Raw genomic sequence first — 25,516 nt, forward strand, 5'->3', positions numbered from 1 at the left:
TTATTATTGGTAATCAACCATCAATTCAGCCCTAATGATGCAACCTGAACACACTGTGGGGTGAAGCCTGGACCACATCTGCCTTGCAGGGGGACATGCCCAGGAGGTCCTGCTGGCCTCTGACCTCTTTCCACCTCCCTCCCCATCCTGAGGACTAGCCTCCGAGGACCTCGAATCCACCCCCTGCCTGGCCCAAACCTGAAACTCCATCTTTGGAATCTAACCCAAGGCACTGAGACTACCCAGAGAAGGGGGACAGAAGACCCAGGAGAGTGGAATGAGACAAAAGGCTCTGGAGGTCAATTCAGCTGACCTGTTACACATACTGAGGAGGGCTGAGCATGTGCTTCCTGAGCTGTGGGGAGACTCAGCTTCCAAAGGGTTGACGGGTCAGAGGGGGGTTCTTGAATAAATTTACTTGAACATTTACTGCTTTTTCCAAGGCTGTATTTTTAACAGAATGGCTCACTGGTTAAACCATTGAGCCCAAAGGAGTGGGGGATGGTGGCATTTGAAGGCACCGTATCTGATGTGGGGAGAAATGTTGAGGGGATAGGGTGGGAATCCTGGGCCCCTCAAGTTCCACTGTGAAGTGAGGCCAACGCCTTCAATGAGGTGTGGGCCCAGCCTGGTTCTGGGAGTTGGGACAGAGCGTGACACAATGCCAACACCGAGCAGTATCCTGTGGTGGAGTGACCAGGGCTAGGCAGCACGCCTGGCTGTGAATCTTGTGCCCTCCACCTGGATCAAGTGAGCTAACCTCTCAGAGCATCAGTCTCCTCACCCGTGAAACCAGGACAAGTAGAGCCACCGTGCCCACTGCAGGGAGGGACGAGGAGTGCCAGGTGAGATGGCATGAGGGCACCAACGGGAGGCTCTGCAAATGTGAGGCCTCAGGCCCCAAACTGCTCCTCACCTCCACACCTTGTCTCTTCCCTCAACGTCTTCTCAGACCCCGTCTCCAAAATGATGAGTCACCTAACACCAACACAGAGTTCATTGTGGGCCAATCCGGCTGCAAAGTCAGAAAGTAGGTTGAGGATCAAAATGCTGGCCTGAGAATCTGGTTTTTTTAAAAAGAAATTCCTCAGTTCCTGTTGGATTAGAAATGTCTTTTGTTCTCCCTCAGCAGGCTCAGAACAGCAGAGCCAGCAGAAGTGGAAGTGTTTTTAAAGTCACTCTCTTGCTCAAGATCGCACAGAGGCTCCCCATTGCCGACAGACAGGCACTGGGCAGCCATTGGTGCTGGCAGAGTGCTGGGTGCTGGGCACATGGTGGAGAGCAAAGCAGACACAATGCAGGCTGCCTGCAGGGCCACAGTCTACATTTCACGGCTGAGTTTCCCAGATGGCCCCTCACCATCTGCAAGAGATTCCCCTGGGAGGAGGTGGGGCTTGCTAAAGCACAGGTTTCTGGGCCCTGCCCCGGGGTCTCCTGAGTCAGAATCTCAGGGGCTGGGAGCTGGGGATCTACCTTTTAGGCAAGTTCTGTATATGATTCTTCTGGACATTGAAGTGTGAGAACCAGCCCCCAAGGATGGTAAATGTGGAGACTACCCTCTGCCCCCTCCATGGATTTCCACCCCTCCCCACCCGCACCAACCACAGAGGACTCCTCTGCTGAGCGGGAATGAGAGAACTAAGGAACTGAGATAAAGTCATAATGCCCCCACTGCCTGCAAGGACAGGCTAAGTTATTCATCCTGTCACACCCAATTTGTTCGATTCGCCCTTAACGTTCGCTGACTGCATTTGGGCAATTTCCTCCCTGCTTTTCCCTTCCTGATTGCCTGTTGATGTCCATGAAAGTGGTGCCTCTACTTAGGAATTTACAACTTGCACGTTTCCATAAACTAAAACAAAGCCATGCATCACAGCCAAAACATGTCACCTCTGTCTCGTACCCACATAGGCAGGAGTCAGTGGTCGTGTGGTGATTTTACACCTGGCTGCATGTGGAGAACGTGAAAGTTGCAAAATAACATGGCTTCAATGAGATAAAAATGTAATTCTTTTCTATTTCAAAGAAGTCAAGGAGAGGCTGTTTGGGGCTTATAGAATGGCTGTATGAAATCATTCACAGTCCAAGCTCTTTCAAACTTGCTTCTCCACCATGTGGATGAGATTCACTAGGCACCTTCCATTTTATGGTCCTATATGGCTGCTGCAGTTCCAGACCTTACATCCATCTTCCAGTTAGTACAAATGATAAAGAGGAGAAGAAAGGCATACCTCCTCGCCTTAAAGAACACTTCCTAGGAGTTACACATGAACATCTGCTTACATCCCATTGGTCAGAACTTAGTCACACAGCAACATCTGGCTGCAAAGGAATCTGAGAAATGTAGTCTTTATTCCCCATGGCCATATGTCCAATTAAAACTCAGAGGTTGTATTATCAAGGAAGAAGGGGGGAACAGGTAATGGGGCTGCTAGCACTGCAGCACCACTGCAGTATTCCTCCATTGGAGGCATGTTTGCTGTGGTGATCCTTACATTTGAGTTGATTTATGAATGTATATGGCTGCCTCATGTCTAATAAAAGTGAAGTCAGAGAAAATATGGAAAAGTTAGCAAGAGTTAGAATCAGATAATTACAAAGGGAATGAGAGCAGAGAGTAACTTTTCAGAGACGAGTACATATAACACTTTGGTTTTAGGGCTTGGGAACCACTGTTGGACTTGCACATCCTCACAAGGGGAGGCATGCCTGCAGAACATTCTTTTCTCTGGTTAAAAATGTCAGATGTGTCCTCTATTCCTCCTTCACACCCTTGCCCTCAGGGTCTATGTGCCATCCCTAAGTCTGACTTTCCACCTCACCATGATTTATCCCCCTGATTTCCCAGCCCCTAGAATCTACCCTCACCTCTGTTCATACTGTGTGTAGATAGATTACTCTTCCTAGTCAGTTCACTCCTCTGCTCAGAAACCTCCAGTGCTTCCCTCTGTCTACCAAATACATTCCTAATTTCTTCACCAGGCACACACACACACGCTCTATTCCCATCAAATAAAACCACTCATTGTTTCCTTAACTCACCCTGTCCTTGGCTTCTCTGGGTCTCTGCATACCTTAACAGGCTTTGCAAGTTTCCATTCACCACTGCCAGAGAGGAACATGACCTGGCTACCTGAAGGAGGATGAGAGACATGTGGAGCAGAGCCACCTAACAACCCACAGACGAGCCATTAGAAGCAGAACCACCACAGTGGCCTCAGAGCAGAGGCGGAGCTGGCCAGCACAGCCGATCCCCAGCCAGCCCGCAAATTTGTGAGGATAAATGCTTACTGTTGCGTGCCACTGTGATTTTATAACTATTTATTATGTGATATTTGAGTAGTGATAGCTAACCGATCCACCTGACCAGATATGCTCTTTCTGTATCTGAACCCCTGCGGTATTTTCAGTGCCTGTTTTAGGGTATGCATCACTTCCACCCTCACTTAGGTTTAGGTTTGGCTGTGAACACAGAGACCCAAAGAAACAGTGGTTTAAATAAGATAGGAGTTTATTTCTCTCTCATACGAAGGATGTGAAGTGGATAAACTGTCCACGGCAGCCATGGGTGGTGAGCTGGAGCCGTCTGTGGTCCCGAGCAGTCATGCAGCGGAGCAGAAACCATCCGAGCGGGTGAGAGGGAGCTGACACTCAGCCCGAGCTCCTGGCCTAGGGCTGTGAGGAATATGAGGAGGAAGCACCATTTTCTAACTTGCCCCACCAGAGGAAATACCTTTTTGTGTGCCTGAAGAGTGTGAAGACGCATACCAGTTGTCTTTTTCTGTCTAATTTTTTGGAAAATTTCAAATATAAATTGTATTCATCAGAGTTCTCCAGAGAAACAGGACCAATGGGATATCTATAGATATGTAGAAGGAGATTTGTTATGAGGAATTGGCTTTCACTGTTATGGAGACTGAGAAGTCTCACTACTCGCCGTCTGCGAGCTGGAGAACCAGGAAAGTTGGTGGTGGAGTTCCAGTCCAGACCTGAAGGCCTGAGAACCAGGGAGCTAAGTGTAGGTCCTAGTCTGAGTCTTAAGGCCTGAGAACCGGAAGCACCAATGTCCAAGGGCAGGAGAAGATAGGTCCCAGCTCAAGCAAAGAGAGCAAATTCCCCCTTCCTCCGCCTTTTGTTCTATTCAGGCCCTTAGTGGATTGGACGATGCCCACTCACATTGGCGGGTGCAATCTTCTTTACTCAGTCTACCTATTCAAATGCTAATCTCTTCCAGAAACACCCTCACAGACACACCAGAAGTAACGTTTTACCAGCTCTCTGGGCATCCCTTAGCCCACTCATGTTGACACATGAAATTAACCATCACATAAACAAGGTAGAGAGAATAATATAATGAAACCTCATGTATCTGTCATTCAATTTCAACAATTATCAACTCAATGCCAATCTAGTTTCACCTATACTCCTCCCCACTAGGAGAGGTAAGAACCTTCCAGACATCATTTACTATCATCTGTTAGGTGTCTGTAAATATAAGGATACTTTGTATAAACATGACCACAATACCATTATCCCATGTAAAAAAACCAATTCCTTAATATCGTTAATATCCAGTCACTGTTTGCATTTCCCCAATTATTTTTATAGCTCATTTGTTCTAATCGTGTTTCACAGAGGTCTAAATGTTGCATTTGATATATTCCTTATGTCTCTATAGGTTCCTCTTCCATCTCCTTTTTTCCCCTTATAATTTATTTTTTGAAGAAAATGGTTGGTTTGTCCTGTAGATTTCTCTACCTTATAGGGTCATGTTTCTCCATTTGGGATCATGAATTATCAATTACTGATAAGACTTTCACCCTTCATTTTTTATATTTCTTTCAGAGTCTTACATTCTAAGCCTGCAAACACGCTCTAGGTATTGGAGATTTTAGCGGGGTGTGGGAAGACCACATAAAGAAAAAACTACAATGAAGGGAATATTTCTACAAATCTTTCTATTCTTAGGAATCTGCTTTATTGAACTTCTACAGACTTTAACTAATGGGAGGAGGAGTGGAAAACAGTCATCCCAGCGTGATGAAAAAAATGGGAAGTAGAACCAGTGCTAGGCTGTGTGCAGAAAATAATGGATTCTAGTTCTAACTCAGCTAGGAATGGTTGTGACCTTGTTCTTAACCCCATTTCTGAGCCTCAGTTTCCTTATTTGTAAAATAAGGAGATGGGCAAGACAATAATCAAGTTTCATCCTTGGAGACACCACTGTTATTTATGCTTCTAGAATCCTATATTCTTATTATTCTATATTCTATATTATTTACAGACTCCATAGTAATCTTCTCATTTGATCCCCACAATAAACCTTTAAGGCAGGTCTGACAGTGGTTATTATTACCCCATTAGACAGATGGGTGCATTGAGACTGAGGAATGGTAGGTTTTTCCCAAGGTTTCATTCAAAATGAAACTTCTCCTCCTAATCCACAATAATTCCTTCTCAGCAGGAGGCACGAGCCTGTGCGTGAATGTTGGTGTATTGGTGAATGTGGGCATCTGTCTGCTATGTTTCTCTGATGTGTGAATCTGAAGAGTGCGGTTAGTAGTGGGCTCACGATTTCCCTAGGTTTAGCGCTGCGCTGTTCCTTGATGACTGCTTTTGTCTGATGGATGTTCCACGTTATGGCATAATTTACACTAAATGCATTAACAAGGCAATTGCGAATAGTAACAGGAGGGCAAGAGGTAGTGGGCAAGGAGAGATGGACAAGTAAAGGGGAAAGAACTAAGAGCTGAATAGCTAGGCACTGTTCTATGTACTCTACCAGTACTAACTTACTTTGTCCTTGCATTAATCCTATGAGGAAGGTTGCTATAATCATGCCCATGTTATAGGTATTGAAACCAAGGCCTAGAAAGATTAAAGAACTTGTCCAAGCTATTAAGTAGCAGAGCCAGAATGTGAAGCCAGGCAATCTGATTTCAGAGCTTGTACCCTAACCACTCTGCTGCCACGGTCAGAATGGGTAGTCATAAGCTTTTGTGAGCTGCGCTGGTATAAAGTAAGATAAAAAACAGAATGTCCACGCAAAGCCAGCAAGATTGCAGAGGAATAGGCACACCATATATTGCTGGTAGCATCGACAATGAGTTTAATCTTTTTATAAAGCAATATGTGGCAAGAGCCATAAAGTTTCCATACTTGTCAATGTAAGAATGCCAGTCCTAGAAGTTTATTCTAAGCTTATAGTTCAACAAAAGCAACAAGCTACAGGCATGAAGAAATTCATTGTGTGATCAGCAATAACAGAAAACTGGAAGCAAATTAAATGCCCAAGAATAGAGTGTGATTAAGTAATTTCATAGTACATTCGCTTGTTGGAATACTATGAAAACATTTAAGATGAAAATTACAAAGATAATTATGTAGAAGGACAGGAAAATGTTTCTGATAAAATGTTAAGTTAAAAAGCAGGATAAAAAATATGTATATTATGACGATAGAACCGATATATAGGCATATTGTCAAAGCCTGAAATAGAACAGGAAAAAATTCCAGTGGTCAGGTGTTTGTTAAGGTCTTTTCATTTCTTCAGATTTTTATTACTGGTAGCATTATATTTGACAGATAACAGAAAAGAAAAGAGCTGGTGGCAGGAGTGGGTTGAAATGTTGTCTAGAGTGAGAGTGGGGGCTTTGGGGAGGCTGCAAGAGTGGGGGTCTCAGGAGGAGGCTCTGCATCACCTCCCTGAGCCTGGACACAACACAACATGCATTCAACGAATGGTCCTCTTTTTCCTTATCTCTAAAATGGGGGCATTTGGGTTGAATTAGATTTCTCCCGCCTCCATACACTGTGATTTTACCAGACTCGTTACATAAAGGAGCCACTGGGTTTTGAAGACAAGTTCCAATGTAGGGAGTGGCCTCAATCTTTCCACCTGTGGATGGGCCCCCCAAGCATATTCTGGCCTCTGTGTGGACTGTGAGCCTGGTCTGAGGGTCGTGTTGGGAGTTTTCAGAGCAGGTGGGCCGAGTGTGCATGAACATGGTCTTAGCAGCCCGCCTGACAACAGGGCTGTGGGGCGAAGGCTCTTTGCTCCTATCATGCTTTACCCGGTGGGCCAGCCACTGCCCACACGTGACACCATGGCTGCACCGCCACGTGTAAATCCGAGGAGCCTTGTAGCCCTGTCATATGTGTGCCTGCCGGCTATGAAAGTGGGCGTGTCTGTGCACATGGCTGGTTGTGCTTGTGTCAGAGTGGGGAGAATGTTGGCCGTGTGGCTCTGGGTTTTCCCGGTGAGTGTGTCTCTGTACAGAATGTGTGCACATACCTCAGTGTATGAATGGCTTTCAATTCAGCAAATAATTATTGTGAGCTTTGTGCTCTGCAAAAGTAACAAAGCGGTGCGACAGGCAGGGAGTCTGCGAGTGTACATATCTGCATTGTGTGTCCTCTCTGTGTGTCTTTGGGAATGCGTTCTTGGCACGTGTCCTACGTTAACAAGGCCTTCGGTGTGTGCCTCTCTGTGTGACAGTCCTGTGTGCGGCTGCTTGCTTGCTTTCCAGCTTCACTTGTGCCCGCAGTCAGGCTCTGCACGTGCGCCAGCCTCCATGCGCACGTCCCCGAGTGACCCGTGCGCGGTGTGCAAGGACCTCCGGGTCGTGTGCACTCGGTGCGCTCATGCCTGTCTCCCCGCATGCACGAATGCACCTCCACATGTCTGGGTGCACGTCCTTCTCGGTGTGTGCAAGTTCCGTGTGCACGCCGCCCGTGTCTGTGTGCAGGGCGCTTCACGCGCGCGCGCTCCAGCCTGCGGGCGGCCAGGGACCCGCGCTGGGCTCAACTTGGCCCGGGGGGCTGACCCCTCTGCCCCCCCGCGCCCGGCCGCGGGCCACCGCGATTGGCCGCCCGCTCCTTCTCAGCCGTCACCCCTCCCTCTCCCCGCCACCCGCGCGCCCGCGGTCCCCGCTGTCCCCCGCGGTTCCGGCGAGGCCGCGCCGCGCTGCGCTCCGCTCCCATTGGCTGCGCGCGCCTTTGTGTGGCGGCAGCTGCGGCCCCAGCGCCTTTGAATGTCGAGAGGGGCCGGGAAGGGAGCCTTTCCATGGGCCATCTGTCTCCCCGCCAGCCGCCGCCCCACCGCCGCCCGCGCCCCGCGCTCCGCCTCCCGCCCCGGCGGCTCCCGCAGCCCCGCCGCCGCCCGCGCCCGCGCCCCGGAGCCGCGCCACAAAGGGCCCGCGCGCAGCCGCCGCCGCCGCCGCGCGAGGAGCCAGGATGGTCCTGGTCCACGTCGGCTATCTCGTGCTTCCAGTGTTTGGCTCTGTGCGAAACAGAGGTATCGCTTTTTCCTTTCGGGGTCCGCTTCAGAGCGTGGATCGCCGCAGGCACCGGGGCGGGGGCGGGCGCCGCGGGTGGCGGGGGGCGCAGGGCACACCCGCGAGGACGAAGGGCGAGCGGTGGCTTCTCCCCTCTACCTTTGGGGGGACCCCCCAGTGTGGGGGTGGCCGCCCTCGTGGGAGCTTTTGTAGTGAAGTTAGGGCTTGGCGAATTTGGGTCCCTCCTTCCCCAGCCCCATTTTTTATTCTTTGCGGCGGACGCGATTCCCCCAAATCACAGCCCCTTCCCCGCATACCTAGCCCTGTATGATCGAAAGACGGAGAGAGATACATGACTGTGTGCGTGTGTGCGTGCGTGCGCACGTGTGTAAGCATACTTGCTTTTCTGTGATTTGCTTTTTTTGAGGTATATGTGTGTTTTGTGTTATTCGTGTTTGTATTTCATTTTTTGGTCATGGATACCGATGGCTGGTTAGCTGGGATCTGGGATCTGCCCTATCCCATGTCCCAGCCCCCACCCTCTCTTGGGCACTTGCACGATTTCCCGTCCCATCCTTTTCTCTCCTCTAACCCTTTTTGTGTGTCGCCCTTGTGCTATGCCCCCCTTCCTCCCCAATTGTCTTCGTATGACAGTTGCATTTACGGGTTCAAGATGCTTGTGTGCGTGTGTGTATGTGTGCGTGTGCAAGTGTGTGAGCGCCTCGGAGAGTCAGACGTGCCCTGGTGTGCACCCCTGGGCCCGGCCGGAGCGGGGTGCCCGGCCCTTGGGTGTTGCACTATGTGTAAGGATGAGGTGGGAAGCTGCCCCGCGCCAGGCCTTTTGCCCCGGGCAGGCGTTGACCAAGCAGCAGGCCGGCGCCGGCTTTGTTTTTAACTGTGATATATGGGGTGTGTTTGCACCGTCCCCTTCCCCACATCCCCTTTCCCTTACATTCTGCTACAACAATAGCTTGATTTCCCCCTCTTCCCCCAACCACCGCACATTTCTTCCATTTTCTTTTAATCAAAAATTCCCACCTCCCAAAGCAAATCCGAGATGCATTTAGATTCATTTTTTTTTTTTTCTTTTTGTATTCTGCCTCTGGACTCACATTTCTCTTCTTGGAAATGTTTGTGCTATCCTCTCCCACTCCACGTCTGTTTAAATCCCTGCTGGCTAAGGCCCTCCCTCCCCCACCCTCCCTCACGCACAGAATGATGTCTTCCCTTGGCGACCAGAGTTGCTCCACCAAGTCAGAGTGGGGGGTGGGGTCGCGGGGCCAGCGCTTGGTGCGCCCCAGGGGCCCGATTGGGCGAGAAAATGGAAGCCCAGCCCTCTGTTCCAGCCCAGCTGTCCCCAGCCCCACGCCTCTCCCCAGAACCTAAAAGGCAAGGTTGGCCCCCTTAGGCCTGTTTGAACCGCAGTTTTTTTGTGTGATGATAGAATGATGACATTCTGCATTTATCAAATCTTTTTTTTTCTTCATTGTGTAGCTCAGTGAATGGTCAACTCGCTGCTGTGTGCGCTGTGACCCTTCTGCCTCCGCATTTAGCTGTATTGTGACACCCCTCTTAACCATCTCCTGTCTCCATCTGAGGAAGGCATTGCTATTTAAGCGGCAGTATCCCCTATCTCAGGCCAGCCTAGAAGTGGGGGGTGGTGGTGGAGTGGGTGCCAGGGGAACAGGAATGGGGGGGGCTGGATGAGATCTCCCTTGAAATGCCAACCCCCTCCCCCAATACACAATTATGTCTTTTTGCTTGGCATTTCCTCTTAAAACGGGTGTGGAACATTATACTAGGCAGAAATTCAAAAATGATTAAGAAGGATGTTGAGCCTGAAAGTATAATTATCCTGATTAAATCATTATCATCCTCATTAATACCACTGATCTCTAAATACCATTGCAGGATGCCGATTCCATGTTTTGAAATTCAAATTGCTCAGCTGCCTTTAAATTTTATTTTTAATACTCCCCCCCCCCAAATCCAACAAAACAAAACAAATTCTGCCCGTCAATCAAAGTTTACTTTCATGGCAGACGTGCCCACAGGAAATTCTGGAGCTAAGGGGTGAACCGGGCTGTGGGTAAAATTTAGCACAATGTGATAAGAATTCATGACCTTCCGATAGAGGATACTAATGCTTAACCCAAAAGGTCCTAAACCACAGTCTTCTTGTAAAACTATTAGATAGCCTGCCAGCTTAAATCTGTTCTTTTTAGTTTCCATTGTAGAAGTATAGGATGTAGGCCATTTCAGAATAGATGTAGAGAAATAACCATTTTTGTATCTTCATCTTGTTTAGCCGAGTACATTGCACTGTAAATCCCTGTTAAGTGGATTCCTTTTGCCTTGGCTTGGAGACTGTAGCACCCCATTTCCCCCAGATCTGGGTGGCCATCAGCTAGCTTCCTGGCAGCACTCAGGCATAACCAGAGATTGATTACATTTAGTCGGAGGCAGAAAAGAATAAATATATCTATATGAAAATCTTTGGTGAAATGACGGTTGCTGCTACCCCCTAGCTTCTGAAAATTTGATGCAGCAATGTCTCTGGCTTAAGGGGGAGCCATGGCCACGGTGTCTTAATTGTTTAATTGTACAGTGTCAAGAGCATCTTTGGACATCCGCCCTGGCCCTCAGAGCTGCCCCTTTAACAGCCGGCTCCCTTCTGCTGCCTCGCCGGCCAGACCTGCTTAAACACGGAAACAAAACAGCAGCAATAATGAAAGAATAAGGCCCCTACTTCGAGGGCCCTTCCAAACTAAAGTCCCAAGTGGCCTCCCCAGATTGCCATTTGGCAATCTGAAAAGAAGGAGGAGAAAAAAAAAAAAGGAGAGAATCTCCAGCAAAATGGTTTTCCATTAAACAGGGATAGCGTGTTCTGCTGTGCTGAATTACTTCCTGTTCTTATTTTGTGGGTAATTTTTTCTGTATCGAATATCCTTTTGGTTGTGTATCTTTTTCACCTTTTCTTGTACTAAAACTAAAGCATGATCTGTATTTTTTTACATCCCCCAGTTGACAATGTACAGCGCTCGGTTAGAGATGTTACCCTGCTGAAACGTACTGTGGTCGTGTAGCCCGGGGCCATCTGCTCATTGTACGCTGCTTTGTTCTGTTGCCCTTCCGAAGCATGGTGGGCCCAGCCTTTTTTTTTTTGTATCGTGTGCATGACGACATTGTTACACACAGATTCCACTAATACTAATATACAATCTCTCAATAAAGAACTAGTTTCCTATATTAACCTAGTGTGCTTTTTCTCTTGCTGTTTTCCCATTTATTGTCGTATCCTGCTGTTTAGATATCCCCCTGCTTTTCTATCCCCACCCTCACCCACCCACCACTCCCACCTCCCATTGTAAGATTCGAGTGAATGCCTTTTTTTTTTTTAACTTTATTTATTTATTTATTTGTGGTACAGATATGGTGACTTTAATCTCATCCAGTCCATATCTTTTGACAATAGATGTCTGGGGCGATGGGAGGGTCAGTTGTCCTGTCACATCGAAACAGCTCAACTGTGTAGAGAGAACCCCTATCTTTGGCCACCTGTGTACCCAATAGCCTCCACATTTCACCTTAGTTTCTAAGTCACGTGGGCACTCGGTTTATGATGCTGGTGGAGACAGATATATAACACTTAGGTTGAGAAAAGGGATACTGTTCTTAACTAGCAATCTTGTAGCATTTCAGACTCACCTGAAAAACCCATTTTTAGTTGTGTTTTAACTTTTCCTTTTACTGTCTCATTGATTTACTGTCCTTATAAATCATGCTGGGGGTGACATGTTACATGTAGTTGAAGCCATGATCTGGAGTTTTAAAGTACCCTCTTCAATGTGTGTATTTAAATTCTTGGGACCTGTAGTGTAAGTTTTGCATTGAGATCCTGCCTAAGGAAGATGTCTGAAACAGAAACCAACTCAGACCACCCCCACATTCATCCCAGGGCCAGCAGCCTGACCTGTTACCGTAGAAATAAGAGGGTCTGTGCCCTCTGCAGGCTGTGAGCCAGTTAAAACTGATGATAGCCTAGTTCCCTGACAGCTGCCTCATCTGCGGTCCTAGCGCCTCTTTTGAGAAAGAAAGCCCGATTTCTGCCATTGTCTCTGTGTGTGTGTGTGTGTGTGTGTGTGTGTGTGTGTGTGTTTGGGTAATGGTGGGGGATCAGGAGTGAAGTCAGGACCTACCCCCAAATTGAATTGGAGGAAGAGCCCTTAAAATGTATCTCTTTTTCGTAATTACATTTGAGAAACCAGTGGAGAGGTATTTTTCCCCAGAGTGGAACCCAAATTCAAGCATTTGTCAATTACACCTATTCAATTTCAGCCCAGAACAAGCGTTGCTAAATGAGGCATTTTAGACAACGAGGAAATCAGCTGATTAAAGAAATTCATGGTTCCTTCAAAGGGTCATCATTTTGGAGCCGCTCTTCCTTGGGCCAAGGGGCCTCCTTGTTCCTCCAGGTTATCACCCTGGCTGACCTCTGCTCCTCTGCCGAGAGGCGTTCGTTCCCCAGACAGTCACACTCCTGCTTGACCACAGTGCTTCCTTGCCTTCTTTGTGGCTTGATGCAACAGTCCTCTCCCCCCATGGCTGCCCTTTCTGCTCTGGCCCTTTGTTCTCATGCTCTCCCCAGCCCGGGTGGGAAGGCTGAGCTGATTTACTGTGACACATGGACACACATGGAAGTTCCCAGCGGAGGCTCATGCTGTAGTTGTGCAAGAAGAGAGATGCAGGTCTTCGATGATTTTGTTTCTTCTCCCCTTCCTCCTTCCTCTTTTTTTTTTTTTTTGGTTTACATGAAACTTTTAATTTTGTTTCTAGTTTGAGAAAGCAGAATAAACCCAATGCAACCTCAACAATAATAAAACTACCCGAAATCAGGTGATCACCATCATTTTTGTCCCAGAGAGCACTGGCTCATTAGATTGATATTAACCAACTCTAAGATTTAATTCTCTAAATTAGTGTTATGTATGTCAGAATTATTTGATAAATACATTTCGAGGATGGTTTGGTAACCTAGTAATAATATAGAAAGCTAGTGGGTTAATGAGAAGTCATGGTTTAGCAATTTTTATCAAATGCATACTATATTTTCACCCAGATTGTCAGAATAAACACATTCATAGGAAGGAGTCTTTTCCCCTGACTGGACAATCCAGTCATTACAAAGCCATTAGACTTCATATCTACTCTCTCAACCATCTGACACATAATCTGTTTTAGTAACTTTTGACTCCAGGATTTTGGAAAAGCCATCTGTTACGTAGATCCTATACCACAGACTTTGTAATAAGATGGCACACAGCTCTTATTTATAGCTCTTCCTTTGGAACAAGAGAATGTCTCTCTTGAAAGTAGCATCAGATAAGCCCACTTAATTGATGAGTTTTCTTAAATAATAGTTTCCCATAAACCAACAAAAACTATTAACTATTCAATGTCAGGGGAAAAGGCCACCAAGAGTCTCAATGCCGTCATACGCAGATGACAGAGACTGGGCCACCTCTCTTCCTTTGGCAGTTTCCTTACCTCCTGCCCCATCCTTCCCCCCCATACTCCTTCTGGTCTTTAAATAAGCAGTCTGCAGTGTCACATTGGGAAACCTAATGGTTTTCTGGGCTAGGGAAGCAACACCTCCAAGCCAGATCCCAGTGCAGCGTGGGGCCCCTTCTCAGCCAGGAGACACAGGCCCTTGACTCCGATTCAGGGTGTGACTATGGATCTCTCAATCCTGCGCAACCACTGAAGCACAAATGCACAAGACACCTGTGCCTCCGTTTCTCTGTGGATCTAAATAGCTCTTTAAAAATCCCTAGCTAACATAGTATGAATGGGAACTAGTATTTATGAGTTTCCAGTATGGTTTAGCCACAGATGAACCAGTCTATTTCCAAGAGGATCTGGGGGAGGGCTTACCTTAGGGAGGCTCAGATTTTCAGGATGATTTAAGAGCTAAAGCAAACATTCATAACCCCTCAGCTGGACCACTCGCAATGCTGGTACCTTCATGTATTCAGTCGTTCATTCATTCACTCACTCTCCTGTTTGTTCATTTAGTTAATGAGTGTTTGTTGAATACCTACTTGGGGCCAAGCTAAGGGGGATGCAAAAGCAATGCAGGACCTGGGTGCCTGCCCTCCTGAGGTGTATGCTGAGGCTAGGAGATGGATGCTCAGGAAACCAGATGCTGTCTGAGATGTTCTGTGCCAGAGCGCCCAAATGGATGGCAGAACGTCCTGACTGGTGAGGTGGGAAGAGCTTGGAGCAGTCCAGGGGTAGAGTCCTGGCCCAGTCTTGACCTGGAAGGGTGAACTTACGCCACTGCTCTGAGCATTATCTATACAGTGGCTGTCATAACCTGATGTGGTGTGTCTACCTGCTAAGGTGTTTCTAGACTATTCGAAGGCACTTGGCACACAGCAGGTGCCTAGGGCATGCTAAATGGCTGCTCCCCATCCCCCACAAATGTAGGAATTTACTGGTCTAAGGGATCAAATAAAGTCAGAGATGACCTTGCTGAGGAGGTGGGGTTGAGATGTGCCTCAAAGGGTGGTGTCTATACGAGAGAGAGGAAGAGGAGGGAGAGCTCCAGGTGGCAGGTGGGGAAGGAGTGAGATTTTGGCCGAGGCCAAGTAGCTCTGCTGACTTGGCAAGAGCAGAAAGTGCCTATGAGGATGGGTGTGTGTGTGTGTAGAGGTATGTGTGCAGGCCTGTCACCTTGCACAGCTACAGGAGTTACCAGCACCATTGTCCTGTCTTTGGATGGTTCTCCTAAGAGCACAACTCAAGGAGTTGAGCAGCACGAGGACCAGAGAATATGGGAGAAAAGGCTCAAAGAGATTTTGAAGCATTTCTGAAGGCCTTTGGAAGCTCCAGTAGAGTTTGGACTTGCTCCTTCAGCCATTGGGACCTCTCTGGGGAGAGTGGTGTTTCAACAACTTATTCTGGCAGCTGATGACAAAGGGGTGAGCCTAGGGGCTGTGGCCAGAGAGGAGGCTGGGGCAGGCTTCCAGGGGTGATGGAAGGCCCAAACAGGGAAGGTCCAGGGGGATGGGAGAGAAGGCCCGCTCAAGGGGCCTTACCATAAGAGGAAGTAAGCAGAACAGAGTTGATGTGGAGGCAGTGAGGGGCAGGGAGATCTGGGGGTGCTGGGAGAGTATAAGACCATGAAGACAAAGTGGGAAGATGGGAGGAACAATCAGCTTTGGGGAGAGATGAGTTCAGTGTGTAGATAGACAGAATTTGAGATGCTGAGAGTGGCAGAGGGAAGGGGACCATGGCAATGTCCTGGCATCTGAGACTTCTAGTACCCAGTTGGGGTAGGAAATTAACTTCAATAATAAAACCTCCTCATATTTACTTGACACCTCCTCAAAAACCTCTCTATCCATGCCTGAAATCCCCTTATTCAGTTATGCATATGTATCCTTAGTTACACAGGTCACTCTCTCAGCAGGCTCCTTACAACACTGACCCCCTTGGGAGCTGTGCCGCACTGCGCCCTGATAGCTCAGATTGACAACTTTTATCGAATTTCACCCTTCTTGAGAAGAGGGACCCCAAGGTGGGCAAGTACCAGAATTATCACCTCCATAGGTTTGCTACCTCCCCTACCATGGGAGAAGGAGGAGCTGGAGGGAGCTGCCCTGGATAGCAGAGTCGGGGGATAAGGAGGAGGGGCAGGGGTGTGGTAGCTGAGGACAAGGGCAGGGGCTGAAAGGTGGGGCACGGGCTCTGATCTCAGGACTGGTCCCGTCTGCAGAGAGCTGATTTTCCCCAATTCAAGCCCCTTCTCTTCCTTTATCTCGTTTCCTCCTCAACACAGCCTGCAAGGAGGTAATTGGGGACCAGAGGAGGAAACTGAGGCCAAGGGTGGGGAAAGCCTTTGCCATCCCTCCCTCCTCCCAGCTAGTAAATGTCTGAGCCGGAAGTAGACACCAGGTGACCGGACGCCCAGTGGTGGCTCCCTGCATTGCCTGCCATGTCCTGCATGCTGTGGGGAACCTTGCTGAGACCAAGACAAGAAGTGGAAAGGAATCCACTTTTCCTCCGTGTCCGGGGGGACCAATTCAGAATGCTAGGCTCCTCGTCCACATTGGGAGAGGCCTCTATCCAGCTCAGGGCCTGCCTAGCTGTGAGGGGGTCTGAGTCCCCAACATCGAGCCCTGCACCTCCCAGAAGGGGCCTCTAAGAGACAGAGAAGGTGTGTGGTGGATCAGAGAACCCCCTGAGTAGGAAATGAGTAGGGGGCCAGAACCTGGGTGGTGAGTCCTGCGGACACTGGTTCAGAAGAGGCCTGGCCAGCTCACTGGGGGGTATCTGTGCTCCAGTTGCCACAGAAATAATCAGGTTCCCGTCCAAGGACTTTGGCTCCCAAGTCATGGGGACGTCTTTTGTCCTTTCTTAGGTCATCTTGATGGCTTCACGTATTATATCTACATTATATCATGGAAGTAATAGAATTACGTTGTGGAAAGTTTAGAAAATAGACCAAAGGAAATTAAATCTCAGAGGAGTCCACCCCTCTGAGATCATGTTAGTGAAAGGCCTTCCATATTTTTATTCATACATATTTATATATTTTTTGTAGAGCTGTAAATACAGTAATATACAACTTTGCATTCTGCATTTTTTAATTTAACATCTCGCAAGCCTTTTCATGTTTTCCTGTGTTGTTTTCACAAGCATCGCTTTTAATGGCTGCATAATATTCCACTTGAATGGTGGCTCTGCACTCAGGCGTGGTGGCTTCTGAGGCACTCAGACGGCCCAGGACTGCAGGGCTATGCTGTACTGGTCTACCCACCACCTCCCTCGGGCTGCTGTTTGCTCAGATAGTAGGTGGTTAGTGAAATGGGTCTGACAGCTCCCAAGCCTCTCTGCCCACCATCAGCCTGTTCCATCAACAGGCCCAAATAGATGGGAAGGAGGGGTGAGGCTTGGGGAAGGAAGGAGATTTAGATAAACTCTTCTGAGATCTGGGTTCTCCTCTTTGTTCTGCCACAAACTTCCGCTGTGATCTTGAGCAAGTTAACCTCCCCCACTGGGTCTTAGTTTCCCCATCAGTGAAATGGGTAGGATGGGCCCATCGTTTCCATTTTACAGAACTTGTCACATGAAGTAATGCATATTAAACAAAGCCAGAAGTCAGCCAAAGGCAACAGGAACAATAATAACTGGCATTTTTCACGGTGGCAGTCCTCAGGACGTGCAGTTCAGTGGGAACAGTCCCGGCTTCCTGTCCCACTCTGCCAATAACCCCCGTGTGACATGTTGGCCCCATCGGCCGGCTCTGTGCCTTCACTTCCTATCTGCCAAGGGAGATAATTGGCCTAATTGCTCTTTCCTGCTCTAAAAAGCTGTGATTTCCTCTGGATAAGAATAACTTACACTTCCGTAGCCTTTTTGCCTTTCATGGGGCAGCAGCCCCAGGCTCTTTAGCGCTCAGTAGATAGGCACGTGCCCTCCCCCTGGCCGGGCAGCTGTGCTGTAGGAGGAATGGGGGGCAGCACTTGCTCCTCGGGCTCCAGCCAAGGCAGTGAGCACTGACCCCAGGAGGTCGGAGCTTAGGGTCGGTCCTGCTGCTCTTGTTCCGCCTCTGAGCAAGAAGTTCCCTGGGACATCATTGCTTCCTAATGCAGTCCTTTCCTTTAGACATTCCCCTGAGGTGTGCCACAACTCAGCAGGGGAGACAGCCTCCACGAAGTCACCCACACGGTGGCCGGCCCCCTCGCAGAGCTCAGCCGCTCCCCCAAGGAGGCGGTGCAGCATCAGCCTCCCCTCTGAGCCTAGGGGAGGAAGTGGCGGCTGCTGACTCAGCACCAGCCTGCCGTGGAGGGGGGTGGAGGAGCTCTCGGAGGCTGGGAGGAAGTGAGAATTCAGCCAACACCTGTCTCAAGGAAGGGCAGGAAGCTTTGGAACAGCTGTGGCTCCTCCTCTGGGGCTGCGAGTGGGAGGGAAGGAGGTGGAGGTGCTCTCAAGTCTTCCCCTCCCCCCAGCCAGCTTGCTTAGCTCCAGCTCTCCTCCCCCAGCTGCCAGGGCCTCCATGCCACCCCCTCCCCACTGCTCAGGGTCCCCGCGGTGCTGTCTGCCCCCCAGGACCACGCCCCTCCTAGAACAATTGCGTCTGCACCCAAACTCTGTGGGCACTAATGGGTTAATGTGCCCACCCCACCCAGGGCTGGAGACACTGGCCTTCCCTAAGCCAAAGGGTGGTCTTTCCAGCGGGGCCTTCAGCCTCCATGGCGTTCCCTGGAAGGGGAGCTGGAATGGACAGAGGAGGGAGGGCCGCTGGGCCTCTCTGGGCCTACCTTGCACCTATGAGGCATGGCCCTGCCAACCAGAGCTGAGAACTCTGCCTGGGGAGGGTGAGGCAGTGACCGGGAAGACCTGGCCCCACAGGCTGGTCCTCTTCTTCAAAGCTCCTGCACTGCCTGTCACACACATGCTGGGTGTGCATGCCCAGCATGGTGAGGGGGAGAGAAAAAAGAGGTAGCTACACAGAGCCTGGTTCAGTCGGTGTTCACCAGGGCCCCTCTGGGACACCAGGGTGGGTAGGCTGTGGCCTTGGCCTCATCTTTGGTGGATTCACGTCCCCTGGGGCATAGGTGGAGGTCAGGCCTGAAGAGGGGGCTCAGTCAGCTGGTCTGGGGGGAAGCTGGGCCTGGGAGGGGACTGCCTGACTTCCTTTGGCTGAGGAGATACTGAAGCTGTCCCAGGTGGGGGTGCCGGGAAGCAGGGCTGCCACGGAGCTGGAGATGTAGGGGAAGGGCGGCAAGACGCCACGGGAGGGAGCTTGGGCCCCACTAGGACCTGAGGTATCCAGCCCTCTGCCCACCAGGAGGAATGGGCTACGGGAGGGGCGAGGGGAAGAGAGGTCATATGGGGTGAAGGCAACAACAGCCAACCAGCCCCCAGCTTGGTCCCACCTGGGCAGGTGAGCTGGGAACGTGATGGAGAAGCTGGAGGAGAGCCCAGATACAAACCTGGCATGGTGTTTTCCTATTCTAACCCCCATTCCATCCTGAAGGGTCTCTAGCAAGTGCAATCTTCCCCTAGGAGAGAGGTGGAGGAAAGAAAGAGAAAGAAGGATGGGAAAATGGGAGGAGGAAGTTAGTGACGTGCGCTGTGGGGACCACTCATCCTCTCATAGGCACTCACTAGGTTCTGTGCTGCTCCCTGCAGAGTCCTGCCTTGGGCTCACCATGGGTGGGTGGCCTGTCCTGTCCTCCGGGAGCATCCAGACTAGAGAGGAGACTGGTGTGCAGCTGACAGAAAGCAGAACACTTGACTCTGGGCAAAAAAGGGCCTTGCTACGCCCCAGGAGAAACATAGCATTCCAGATCTACCGCTAAATTGGGGGAAAAGGAGATTTTTATATTAAATGAAACAAGGAACTATTGTCACCAGTTGCAAATTTTACATGAACTTTTGAGTGAAAACACAGAACTTCAGTGACATATTTCATTTGGGCAGGCCCGTCCCTACCGTGTCCCTCTGGCTGGGGTCATTTCACACCCCTCTGACACTGGGGGGCTTCTGTGGAAGAGTGTGAGGGGTGCCTCGGGGTCTTGCAATGTCTCCTCCTCACAGAGCCGGAAACCCACGCCTGTCCAGTGGCTGGAGTTGGAAAGCCAGCTCCCTGGAGCCTCGGGCAGGGTTGGACCTGGGTCTGTTGACTGAGGGCCAGCGCTCCCCTGGGGTCTTGACTGAAGGCCAGGTGGAAGTGGCCTGAGCTCCAGTGGCTACAGCAGGGGCCGTCAAGGGAGACTGTGTGAGAGTGAAGACAGCGGGGGGTTGACTGGGCAGAGGGAGAAGGGGTGGCATTTCAATACGATGGCTGATCCCCCATCTTACTTCCCTAGTCCGGAGAGCCAGGGCCGGCACTGGGAGCGAGGGACTGAGGGGGGAGGTCAGGGGATGGAGATGAACCCCGTGAACAGGCGTGTAAGGGAGGCCTTCCTGTGGGGACACCCAGCACGAGGGCTGCCCCTGGTACTCTAATGACTTTCTTTTTATACTGTGGTAAAATATATATAGCATCAAACTGGCTGTTTTAACCATTTTACAGTGTACACTTCAGTAGCATTAAGTACATTCACAAGGTGGGGCCGCCATCACCACTTTCTATTTCCCAAACTTTTTCATCATCCCAAACAGAAACTCAGGGCTCCCTTGACTTTGAGGCCTGCTTCCGGGCAGGGCAAGGCTGCGCTTGCTGGGTCTCCTGGAGGATGTGCAGGGAGACTAAGTGGTAACAAAGAATGCACAGATTTTGGCATCAGGCAAGTCTTGGGTTCAACTCTTGGCCTTACCACCTACTAGCCGGGTGACTTTGGACCTCTCTGAACTTCAGTCTCTTCATCTGAAAAAATGGAGATAATTATTATTAATACCAGTGTCATGGGGAGGTGAGGATGAAACAGAATTATGACGCATATGGAGTACAAAGCATACAGAACCCCGGGAGGTGCTTAGCAAAAGATGGTCATTCCCAACTTCCCCTGGCCCCTCTGAACACACATCCATTAGTTTGGTCCTGGAACAGTCTAAGGGTCCTAAGGGAGTGCAAAGGGGCAGACAAGAAGGCTGGGGATGTTTTAGCTTCATTGTGTAAGCAGTTACTCAGAATCTACGTTGGGCTGTGGGCAACCCAGGCACAGACAGCTTCTGGCCCACAGCCTAGCTGGGGAGACCCCTGAGCACCCCTAAGTGGGTGGAGAACCCGCAGATTAGGCTACACAGAGGGCCAGGCCGATGGTCATGCTGGCCAGAAAGTGTGGCCCAGCCTGGAGGCACCTGCCAGGGTTGGTGCACAGGATGGGGAGAGGTCACTGGGTCTGGAGAAGTCAGGAGGGCCTCCTGGAGGAGGCAGAACTGGAGCTGTTCCCCAAGGAAGGAGAGCTGTAGCTCAGCTGCCCAAGGGAGCTATCAGGTCAGCCTGCTCCCCGCCTCCTCTCCCATGTAGAACCAAATCTGATCCAAGAGGTGAATGTGCAAAGTCCTGTGGCTGTCACCTTGTCTGATTTTTCTTTTTCTTTTCTGGATTATCGGGTCCTCTCATTTCACTGTCATCCCACCCATTCCAGTCCCCTTCCTCCATGCCATCCCCCGACCCCGGCCACTTTGCCTGCAGTCCTCTGCCTCTTCTCCCACCCCTCTGCCCAGCTGAACTGCCTGAGTGTCCCAGGGGAGAGCCATGCAGAGGGCGAGGATGCCCAAAGGGAGCTGGGGGTTTCGTGACCTCTTTCTGCAGTGGGCAGCCCTCTCGGGGCATTGGTTCCTGTCTCTGCAGAATGGGGTACTCACTCTTGCCTCCAGGCTGAGTGAGGGTCAAATGAGACGGTGGATGTAACGCACCCACCACAACGCCTGGCGAGGAGCACAGGGCTCCTCTTATTGTTGTATGTGGCTACCTGCTGGGGAGTTGCCACATACAGAATCCCCCTGCCTGCTCCTGGGAAGCACTTTGAATTTGGTAAAGGGAACAGAAGGGGGGAGGGAGAAACTCTGAGCCTCAGTGTTCTCATCTGTAAAATTGGAACAATCCTGGTAACTCACCAACAGGGTTATAGTGAGGCTCAGATTGGATCATGGATTTGATTGGTTCATCTAACAGATGTGCACTGAGCATCTGCACTGGACCAGGTGCCGTGCCAGGTGCTGCAGACACTAGGGTATAATAACAACAACAAGAGCATAGGAAATGCTCATGTCGCACTTGCTCTGTGCCAGGCATGCTCCTAAGTACTTTCCCTGCCCTAAAGAGACTCAGTCTCCTGGGAAACAGACACACGAACAATTGGAAAGTAAGGTCCAAGGTGTGTGCTGGGTGCTCTCTCAGCCCAGGGGAGACATCCTGGGGAAGGCGGTGCCTGGAGGAGCTGATGCTGACCAAGTCTTAAGGGATGCTCAGGGTTGACCAGGAGGACAGGTGGGGGGCAGGGTGTTGCAGGCAGGGGGGCTGCAGGGGCTCAGGGCTGGCTGAGCAGCAGAGCACTGCAGAGGAGGCATGGGGAGGAGGCTAATGTTCTGCTGGGGAGCTGGGGCTGTGTCACTCCTGTCAGCATAGCAGCATTGTCTGTTGATCAGCGCTGCTGCTGGTTGATTGGCTTTTGTGGAGAATGAAGTGCACCCAATCTACCCAGAGCTTCCGTATGTCTGGTATGAGCTAAGGGCTGACGGCAAGACCTGGGCGATGCCGTTGAAGACCTAGAAAACTAGCTGGAGTCTCGACAAACCCCTACGAAGCAATGGTGTGGCATAATAATAATAATAATAATAATAATAATAATAATAATAATAATAATAGGGTTATCATGGCCTGCTGCCGGGAGGGCTGGGAGGAGTTCAGAGGAGGGGAGGAGGAGGGGATTGTGGTGTCTGGGAGACCTGGAGGACATGGGGATTGAGCTGACCCTTGAAGCAGGGGCCTGGGGCAGCATTTCCCACACTGTCCAACCAGACGCTGGGACCCCCCGAGCTGTCAAAAGTTGTTTGTGCAAAAGAGTTACATGTTCCAACAATATGGACAATGCTACATATTACACCCCTGCCTTGGAGAGTCCCAATGCACCTTAGCACATTAAAGGTTCTGATAAGTCCCGCAGTAAAGAAAGCCTTTTGGTTCTACTTCAGTAGCATTTCCCCAAACAGAACTCGTGCATGTGTGTGTGTGTGTGTGTGTGTGTGTGTGTGTGTGAGACTCCTAGAGACGTCCCTTGAACCTGGCACATGGAGCACTGTTTGGGAAATGCTAGCCTGGTAACTGGGTCATCTAGCTCAAGACTGGCCCAAAGCAACTCCTGATACTGAGAGGAAGTGGAGACTGAGAAAAAGGCCTTGAACGGTGGCTCAGCAGTTGGTGACTGCCTGTCTCAAAGTCCCCCCACCCAATCGCCCTCCCGGGAGTGCCATCCTTACCTGCTCAAGAGAAGATGCTAAGATCAGGAGGTCAGAGGTGAGCTGATTACTTGCTCCCAGGGACACCCTTGCTGGCCAGCCCGGGGAAGCTCTGCCGGTGGCCAGGGAACCGAGGCTGCCCTGGAGGGAGCTCTTGGCCACTGGAGGGACTGGCATTGTACCAAAGACCCCCTCTGCCCAGAACTTCCCTCCCACTTTGCTTTATTTATGGGCTTGTCCAGATTCCCCGGGGTGGGCTTTCTCCCTGCCCAGCTGTGAGCCCCCGTGCCCCTAACCCACAGCTTCATTGGACACACTGCACATGATCCATGAAGCACTTGATGTTCACACAATAGCGCACTCCGATGCTCACCCTGGACACACACTCACCCCCACACAGTCCCCAGGTAATACCCATTCATGCACAATCCACACACATTTGTAACATCAGCACACACGCTCATTTACACTCGTTAATATCTGTACTAAATCAGACCATGCAGTACATATACACATTCACATGCACAGATACAAATAAATGCACACACTTAGCCACTTGCTGCTCACATACATGTGTACATGCAGGTACACCCTGTGATACCTACACACGTTATCTCACGAAATACAAGCTTAAATGTCTCCAGGTGTGCCCCCCTCCCCTTCTTTTCTCTGACATGTCACCTGTGCCCCTGTGAGGCCCCCACCCCACCACCACTGAATTCACATAATTGATGTTCCAACAAGGAGATGGAGGCCTTCAGCCAGGATAAAGCCACGAGGGACTGTGTCCACATGCCCCGGCCAGGCTGGCTGAGTTAAGGGACCCAGGCCTGCCACAGAGCCCAGGCCTAGGGCACCCAGTTGTCACCGTCCTCAGGTCTCTGCTATCTCCACGGGCCCTTGTTGAGGCCCAGGAGGGGCAGTGGCCTGTGTGTAGGCTAATGAGGCTAATAAGTGGTCTCCATGATAGCCGTCCAGTGACGGATAAAACCCACATCACAAAGCCCCTTTGGGATGTTCTGTGGCCTGGAGGGCTTCATGGAGGAGGTGGGTCTCAAGCTGGGGTTGAAAAGTGAGGTCCATGTCCATAGAAAGTGAGAGAATAGAGGGCGTTGAGGTGGGGAGACCGCGTGAGAGCCAACAGGAGGAGTGAGCAAACTGAGAACGCTGGCAGTGGTCATGGGGACAATTTGGGCAGAGGTGGAAGAAAAAGCAGTGGGCCAGGAAGTGGCCAGCAGCCCTGCTCAGCTGAGGTTTCCTCCTGCCACCCTGGGCAGTGGAGTGGAGCGAAGGTGGCCTTCCCGCTGGGAGACTCCTCGATCAGTGCTCAGCCTCTGCACCCAGGCGGCTGGGGGAATTAAAGAGATCGTGCAGTATTAATGTTGCTGCCCCGTTTTATAAAGTGCCCTAACAAGCTGGTGAGCCAGGCACACTCGGTCTTATTTACTGCTGCTATTATTTCTCCGACATCAAGATTAATTTGATGATAGCTGTTTATAAGCTCTTCTATCATCAGATGGGCCCATTACCTGGGAGGAGAGGAGGGCTGGATTTAATTTGTGAACAGTGTGCTGAGTTCTCCTGCTCCTGGAGTGTCACAGCCATAAATCATGGAAGCCACCAGCAGCGCTGAGACCAGAGGCCCGGGAGCTCCCTGGGCTGGCAATGTGTGGGTGAGGGATGCCCTGGCAGGTGGGCAGGTCTGCAGACCCAGGGAGCTAGGCAGGGATGCACAGCCATCCGTGCTGGGAGAGAGACCCGGGTGGGGGGGGTGTTACCTGGCCAAGGAGCTTCAAATTTCAGAGGCTACACCAAGTGAGAATCATCTGGAAGCTTGTTAAAATGCAGATTCCCCCAGCCCTACAGAGTCACCACCTCTGGGAGCAGGGCTTGCCACTTCCCCAAGTCTGGAGTTTTCTCAGATGAGGCCTGCCAGGTACACTCCTGCCTCCATGAGCCTTGGCCTGTGGACATGGCTAAGTGGGTCCCTCCAGGTTCCCCCTGCTCCCAGCAAAGGCTTACCTTCCTGGATATCTGAAGAGAAAGGGACAGGAGAAGGGCTGGCAAAGAATAGACCCAGAGTAAAGAGCGAAGGAGGTTGGGTCTTGAGCAACACGGTAAAGTTAGCAAAGGCTGTCTCCTTCCACCTACAGAGCCCCCTGGCATTGTCACCCCTCAGCTGGCTGTGAGCCCCTCCTGCCGTGCAGGAGAGAAGCATCAGTTCATGAATGTCACACTGGGGGCTTTACAGGCATCATCTGTCTGTCATCTTATGTTGATCTTTGGGTTACCTTTTATTAAACCCAATTGAAACATACATA

At 50.5% G+C, this 25,516-nt stretch overlaps 1 protein-coding gene across 1 annotated transcript in view; it reads left to right on the forward strand.

The window, feature by feature from the left end:
- The first annotated feature begins 7,977 nt into the window (after positions 1–7,977).
- ARK2C (arkadia (RNF111) C-terminal like ring finger ubiquitin ligase 2C) overlaps positions 7,978–25,516 on the forward strand; it is a 103,887-nt gene continuing 86,348 nt past the window's right edge. Inside the window, exon 1 of the mRNA XM_014781389.2 lies at positions 7,978–8,296. Within this exon, the coding sequence (XP_014636875.1) occupies positions 8,236–8,296 (61 nt within the window). The 5' untranslated portion in view covers positions 7,978–8,235. The remainder of the gene's footprint in view (positions 8,297–25,516) is intronic.

This window comes from Ceratotherium simum, chromosome 14, assembly GCF_057802395.1.
Source record: "Ceratotherium simum simum isolate JZ-2026a chromosome 14, ASM5780239v1, whole genome shotgun sequence".
Lineage (NCBI taxonomy): Eukaryota > Metazoa > Chordata > Mammalia > Perissodactyla > Rhinocerotidae > Ceratotherium > Ceratotherium simum.